At 42.0% G+C, this 7,500-nt stretch overlaps 1 protein-coding gene across 1 annotated transcript in view; it reads left to right on the forward strand.

Annotated features, from left to right (window-relative positions):
- Positions 1–7,500, forward strand: part of srrm4 (serine/arginine repetitive matrix 4) — an 81,590-nt gene that overhangs the window by 44,453 nt on the left and 29,637 nt on the right. The window contains exon 3 of the mRNA XM_058375713.1: positions 6,169–6,258. Coding sequence (XP_058231696.1) covers positions 6,169–6,258 — 90 coding nt within the window. The remainder of the gene's footprint in view (positions 1–6,168; positions 6,259–7,500) is intronic.

The following is a 7,500-nucleotide window of genomic DNA, read 5'->3' on the forward strand; positions in this document are numbered from 1 at the left end:
TTGGAGTTTATTTGTAAGTCGATTCAGAGCGCTGCCTGTTTTACATATTTACCTTTTTCCCATTTTCACCCACACGCCTCATACAGAAGAATCCGTCCTCGGAATCTGAGGAAAGGAAAACTCTAAAAGCGCTGAGGGCAAACATACACACACACACACACACACACAAACACTCTTATCTAGCCTCCACAGCGCCAAACGCTCAGGTGTGGCTGGGAATTTTAAAAACCAGGACCAGGTTCTCTCCCTCATTTCACACCTGCTGAAAGAGAGAAAAAAACCCTGCTCGGGTGCGAGTCAGTAATCGATTCTGACTCGGAGTAATCCCTGCCATGGGTTCAAAGCCAACCTTGAATTTTTTTCTTTAAGACATTTATCTGAAAGTTCTGAAGAAATGAAATTACAGCTGGTGTTCCTGCGCAGTGTCGTCGCTCGGTGAAGAGAGATTCGTCTGTTTCTTCAAAACTCCTTAAAGCTGTTTCAATAATCTCCTCACCCCTGGTCATCTGAGATCTTCATGTCTTTCTTTCTTCAGCCGTAAAGAAATGATGTTTCTGAGGAAAACATTTCAGGATGTTTCTCCATCCTTCAGTCCTTCAGTGGTGGCCGCGAGTTTGAGCTTAAACAATGCAGTTTAAATGCAGTTTCACAGAGTTCTAAACCTCGAACCCTGCCCAGGAAGAAGGCTCTTATCTGAACTGATCTTAACTGAACCATCGCTCATTTTCTTAGAAAAATAAAAAATTGTATACTTTTTAACCACAAAAGCTTGTCTAGCACTAGCTCTGGGATGCACATCCGTGATGCTATGTACTACGTAATCACGTCGGAAGGTAACGCGTGTGTTTACTAACAGAACGTGCAAAGACCAAGGAAGTGCAAACGCTCTTTACTAACAAAAAGGTAGATATAACTTTGTGTCGTTCCAACGCAACAACTCCGGAGTGGTCATCCTTCTCCACACTAGTCAACACTGGGTCTGTAGCTCCGCCTACGTCACGCGTGACCTTCCGATGTGATTCTACTCAATTTAACTCTATTCTGCTCTATATCAATCCTTTCTACTTAACTCTATTCAACTTTACTACTCTATTCTACTCAACTCTACATGACTCTATTTTACTCTACACAAATCTACTCAGCTCTGTTCTGCTCTATTCTTGCCTACTGTACTCATTTCTGTTCTGTTCTACTCTATTCTACTCTACTCCACTCTATTCTACTCTACACTACTCTATTCAGCACTATTCTACTATATATGACTCCCTTCTACTCTATGCTGTTCTACTCTACTCTACTCATCTCTCCTCTGTTCTACTCTGCTGAACTCTACTCCACTCTGTTCGACCCTACATGACATGCTTCTACTCTACATTACTCTATTCAACTATGTACTACTCTTTTCTACTCTACTGTACTCATTCTACTCTGCTCTTTTCTTCTCAACTCTGCTCTACTCTATGCCACTATTGTACTCTACACTACTCCTTTCTACTCAACTCTATTCTACTCTACTAACAAAAGAAAACTTGTTTTGTTTTCTGTGAGGAAATAAATACTCTGTATACTGTAACATTGATGGAAGGAGTCTCCAGTGTCCAGCACTTTGTCAGAGTCAGACGTAAAAGCCACTCGTCAGAAAAGTCCTCAGAATGTTTAATTTTTTATTCAAGAACTCATTACGTATCTCCGAGACAGATCTGTGTGAGAAAATCCTCCTATATAATCAGCTACTCAACGCTAATTCACTTCAATTTTAAAAGTATACAGGCACCATAATGCAATTTCATTCCATTTAAGTGTCATTGAGATTCAGAAAATTAATCTAATACAAATGGTGATGAAACAAAAACAGCTCCAGGTAGCAGAGTCTTCCTCACTTCTAACGGATATGACACTGACGGACAGGACAATTTCAGATCCCGCAACAAGACAAGGCGGCGAATAAAAGCCTCACTGTGCCGGAGATAAACAGGCTTCATATTGTTTTACAGAAGGTCAGCAGGTCACATCCTTGAGATTTAAAGCGTGACAGCGTCATGCGCCTAACAGCGGCTTAAGTCTCTGCGCTAGACATCTATCATCAATCCTGACAGGATTTTAGCTCCGTAACCTTCATGCTTCTCCACAGCCGTTCATCACCCGCGTGCCCTCAAGGTCGTAGCGCCTGGGAGGAGTGATGGGAGGAAAGAGCTGATAAAGGTCGAAGAAGGTGTAATGCAAACACACACACACTCTCACGCTCACACACACACACACATTCTGTTCTACATGACTCTTTTCTATTCTACACTACTCTGTTCTACCCTACATGACTTTATTCTACTGTACACTACTTTGTTTTACTCTACACTATTCTACCCTTCATGACTCTATTCTATTCTACCCTACTCTACACTACTCTATTCTACACCTCTCCTTTTTACTCTATGCAATATTACTCAATTCTCGTCAACTGTGCCTGACTCTATTCTACTCTACACAACTCTACTCGGCTCTATTCTCCTATATACTACTCCTTTCTACTCTACTCTATTCTACTGTACTCTATACTCTTCTCCTACACTCATCTCTCTTCTATTCTACTCTATCCTACTGTACTGTATTCTACTCTACACTACTCTATGTTGAACTACTCTATTCTACTCTATCCTACTGTACTGTATTCTACTCTACACTACTCTATGTTGAACTACTCTATTCTACTCTGTTCTACTCCACTCTATTCTTCTCTACTCTACTCTATGCTCTACTCTAACGTTATTTAGCAAAGAAAAATTGTTTGTTTTTTTTTGTAGTGAGGAAATAAATACTATACAGCATATACAGCCAGATGGAAGGAATAGTGCTGAATCGCAGTGTGTGATAAGTCCATTAGCAGAAATCTTTCAAATATGGACATATTGTGTTTACAAGAAAAGCGCGAGATGCTAAGTGCAGAAAGCTTTTAGTGCGGCTTTACTGAAATCTCTCTATTTATGCGTAATGATTAGAAAATGATGATAAATGAGAACAGTGGTGACTCTGAATAGAAATTCTGCAGATAAGAATATGGAAATGTGCATCTCTACCCTAAACACACCATACGAAGTTGAGAGAAAGAGAGTGTGTGTGTGTGTGTGTGTGATAGCATGAACGGTGTAATGAGTGACAATGCTTTCTAATTAAGCAGAAATGACACACGCTGTGTCTCTAATCAGCATCTAAAGTTCCACTAATGCAAAAGCCGTCTGCCTCTCTCTCTCTCTCTCTCTCTCTCAGTCTCTCTCTCCCTATCTCTCTCCCTCTCTCTCTCTCTCTCTTCCTCTCTCTCTCTCTCTCTCTCTGTCTCTCCCTCCCTCTCTCTCTCTCTTCCTCTCTCTCTCTCTCTCCTCTCTCCCTGTCTCTCTCTCTCCTCTCCCTCTCTCTCTCTCCCTCTCCCTCTCCCTCTCCCTCTCCCTGTCTCTCTCTCTCCCTCTCCCTCTCCCTCTCCCTCTCCCTGTCTCTCTCTCTCTCCCTCTCCCTGTCTCTCTCTCTCCCTCTCCCTCTCCCTGTCTCTCTCTCTCCCTCTCCCTGTCTCTCTCTCTCTCCCTCTCCCTCTCCCTGTCTCTCTCTCCCTCTCCCTGTCTCTCCCTCTCCCTCTCCCTCTCCCTCTCCCTCTCCCTCTCCCTGTCTCTCTCCCCCTCTCTCCCTCTCTCTCTCTCTCTCCCCCTCTCCCTCCCTCTCTCTCTCCCTCCCTCCCTCTCTCTCTCTCTCTTTCTCTCTCTCTCTCCCTCTCTCTCTCTCTCTCTCTCTCTCTCTGTCTCTCCCTCCCTCTCTCTCTCTCTTCCTCTCTCTCTCTCTCTCTATCTTCCTCCCTCTCTCTCTCTTCCTCTCTCTCTCTCTCTCTCTCTCTCTCTCCCTCTCCCTGTCTCTCTCTCTCCCTCTCTCTCTCTCTCTCAGTCTCTCTCTCCCTATCTCTCTCTCTCCCTCTCTCTCTCTCTCTCTCTCTCTCTCTCTCTCTCCCTCCCTCTCTCTCTCTCTCTTCCTCTCTCTCTCTCTCTCCCTCTCTGTCTCTCTCTCTTCACCGGACCACAAACACTGATCAATCACAACAAACACTTCAGCTCCTAATTATTACTTTCTCCCAGGACTCAGTATCAACACTATAGAAAGAGATCACAAATCCAACACACACCGGCTTTATCCCCAAACTCTAGGCTTTTAGTTTATACTGTGTGTTGTATAGATATTCACACACCAACTCTATCATGAATCTACACACAAAATTTGTAAAATCACCCCTGTGGGGGTCCGAGAGTTTGAACAACATCAGGACCAAGGAGTGATTCTCTAAAATTCTGGAAGAGTAATAAGCTGGAGACTCAGCAAGCATGTGTGTTTTGGTAGAAACTTCATCATTCCAGTGTGAAGCACGGTGGTGGAAGCATGGTGCTGAGAGTGACTCTAAGCTTCTTGTTGATTATTGATTCTTTGGCTTCTTATTTTCTTTAAAAAAGCATTCGCTGCTTTGTTTATGTTACATAAGGTTTTGGCATTAAGATCATCCTCAATTGTTTTACTTTATTCCAATGAAACAGTTTACATATACCATTCAGGTGACTTTCTGTCTCTTCTCAGTTTCCTCTCTTACATTCACTATATTGCCAAAAGTTTTGGGACATTTGCCTTTCCATGAACATGAATGTAATATGGAGTTGTCCCGCTCTTTCCAGCTATAACAGCTTCAACTCTTCTGGTCAGGCTTTCCACAAGGTTTAGGAGTGTGTTTATGGAATTTTTTGACCATTCCTGTAGAAGAGCATTTGTGAGGTCAGGCACTGATGTTGTGATGATGAGAAGGTCTGGCTCACAGTCTCCACTCTAATTCATCCCAAAGGTGTTCTATGGGGCTGAGGTCAGGACTCTGTGAAGTTCCTCCACACCAAACTCGCCCATCCATGTCTTTATGGACCTTGCTTTGGTCACTGGTGTGCAGTCATGTTGGAACAGGAACAGGGGTCATCCCCAAACTGTTCCCACAAAGAGCATGAAATTGTCCAAAATGTCTTGGTATGAAGCTGAAGCATTAAGAGTTCCTTTCACTGGAACTAAGGGGCCGAGCCGATTTACAGCAGTGTCCCAAAACTTTTGGAAATATAGTGTATTTGAATCTACTTCCTGTTTTTTTTTTAATACATTTTCAACTCTTGCTAACGTCTCGCTATCAGTGTTCGTATGGAATCCATCAGTGTTGGTATGGAATCCAGAGCTCCGGAACTGGAAGTGAAACACTTTAAACACTTCAATAATTCATCTTCTGTCAGGAACAGCATCCTTCTGTGAAACATTAGAGAAAGACGACACCAAGGAGAACGTCCCTCAGTCTGCTCCGTCCATTTATTCCACTGTAGATGTGTCACATACAGTATCCTGGCCTTGTGCATCTTGTGCATCAAGGCTATAATAACAATAATATAGAGCAATTCTTCAGTTCAATTCAATTGTATAGCACTTTTAAGAATGGACATAAGCAGCTTTAGAGAAGTATAGAAACATAGAATAATAAAAATGATCAAATAAATATAAGTTACTATTTATCTCTAACATTTATCCTTAATGAGAAGGTGACGGTGGTGAGGAAAAACTTCCTGAGATGATATGAGGAAGAAACCTTGAGAGGAACCAGACTCAGAAAGGGAACCTCATACTCATTTGGGCGACACTGGACATGTTGAAATTGTTCTTTCTACAACAGCAATTAAGAGCTCATGAGCAACTAGTAGGTCAGTTTCTGAGTTCATTATTGACTTAGAACTAATTCCTTCCTGCTGAAAGCTGACTGATGCAAAGGATTTTCCACAGATTTATTCCGAGAATCGTCTTGTGACATCACAACACGTACGCATTAAGCCGAATCCCTCGTCCAGTCACTACAGATGTGTCTCAGTGGGAGGAGTTTAAAAGAAGAATCTGATTGCTGTGATTTCACCAAGTCCAGTAGATTTCAAGCAGAAAATATCAGCAGCAAAGTCGAGCATTTTTAGCCACAAAAAATCCTGGAGGGATCGACTTGATGGTATATGATACTCGAGAGCATATGGAAGCCCTTCCCATAATCCAGCATTCTCCGTGATCTCTGTCGTCTCTCGTTCTCTCTGTCGTCTGTCAGCAGCATTTCATCTGTTTCTTTTTCTCTCTCTGTTTCAGCGTGTCGCTCAACGCAGACTTTTCCCCTCGGTCAGCAGCCAAAACGAAAAAGAAGAAGAAAAAATCGGTGAGGAAGAGGAGAAGAGAAAGGTCAGTAAAAGAAACCGAACATCAGTGGGAGGAGGAAGGAAGGATGGAAGGATGGAAAGAGTGAGAGAGAGTGATAGAGAGAAAGAAAGACAGGAATGCAGCAAAATGACAGAGAGAAGAAGAGTGAAGATAGAGACTAATGACAGGCGGTTGGTGAGAAAAACAGAAAGGAAGGAAGGAAGGAAGGAAGGAAGGAAGGGAAAGACAGAATAAAAGAGCATGAATGAGAGTGATTGGAAGAGAGAGGTTGAGAGCGAGAGAGAGAGAGAGAGAGAGGGAGGGAGAGACTGAGAGAGAGAGAGAGAGAGAGAGAGAGAGAAAGAGTGGGAGAGGTAGAGAGGGAGAGGGAGAGAAAGAGAGGTAGAGAGAGACAGTAAAAATGAGAGTGTGAGAGAGGCTGAAAGATGAAAGTGAAAGAGAAAGTGAAAGACAGCAGGAGAGAGAGAAAGTAAAAGAGAAAGAGAGTGAAAAAGAGAGAAAGTGAAAGAGAGAGTGAGAGAGAGAGATGGCTGAAAGATGTATAACAGAGTGTTTTACTGTGTTGTGTAGTCAAAGAGACTGAAGAGCACTGCTGCTGTTAATCCATGTGCCTTTCACACACACACACACACACACACACACACACACACACACACACACACACACACACACACACACACACACACTACACTTATTCAGTAAAGAGCAGGACTGAAGCTTTGCTCAAATCCTGAATCCCAGAATCGGGAATCGATGAAAAAAAGAAACTAATGTTCGCTCTCTTTAACACTGCGGCTGAACACACTGCAGTTCTGATAAATGAAGACTAATTCAACATCAGCTGCTGGGGGAGAGGGAGGGAGGGAGGGAGGAAGGAAGGAAGGAAGGAAGGAAGGAAGGAAGGAAGGAAGGAAGGAAGAGACAGAACATATGAGAAAGAGATTTATTATTATTATTATTTTAAATGTTTTTTTTTGACCAATTCCCGGATAATTCACACATTCCTTTTCATTTTTTTTAGAAATAAAAAAAAAAGTGCGAAAGAAAAAAAGAGAGAGAGAAATACAGAAAGAGAGAGACAGAGAGAGCATTAAGAGAGAATGACAGAGAAAAACAAACAAACTAAAAAAATAATAATAAACAAAAACAAACAAAAAAAAAAAAACTAAATCCAAAAGAAAATAACAATTTTTTTTTAAATTCCAAAAACAAAATAACAAATAATGAAAAAAACAAAAAAAACGAAACCCAAAAACAAAATAT

This window comes from Hemibagrus wyckioides, linkage group LG22, assembly GCF_019097595.1.
Source record: "Hemibagrus wyckioides isolate EC202008001 linkage group LG22, SWU_Hwy_1.0, whole genome shotgun sequence".
NCBI lineage: Eukaryota > Metazoa > Chordata > Actinopteri > Siluriformes > Bagridae > Hemibagrus > Hemibagrus wyckioides.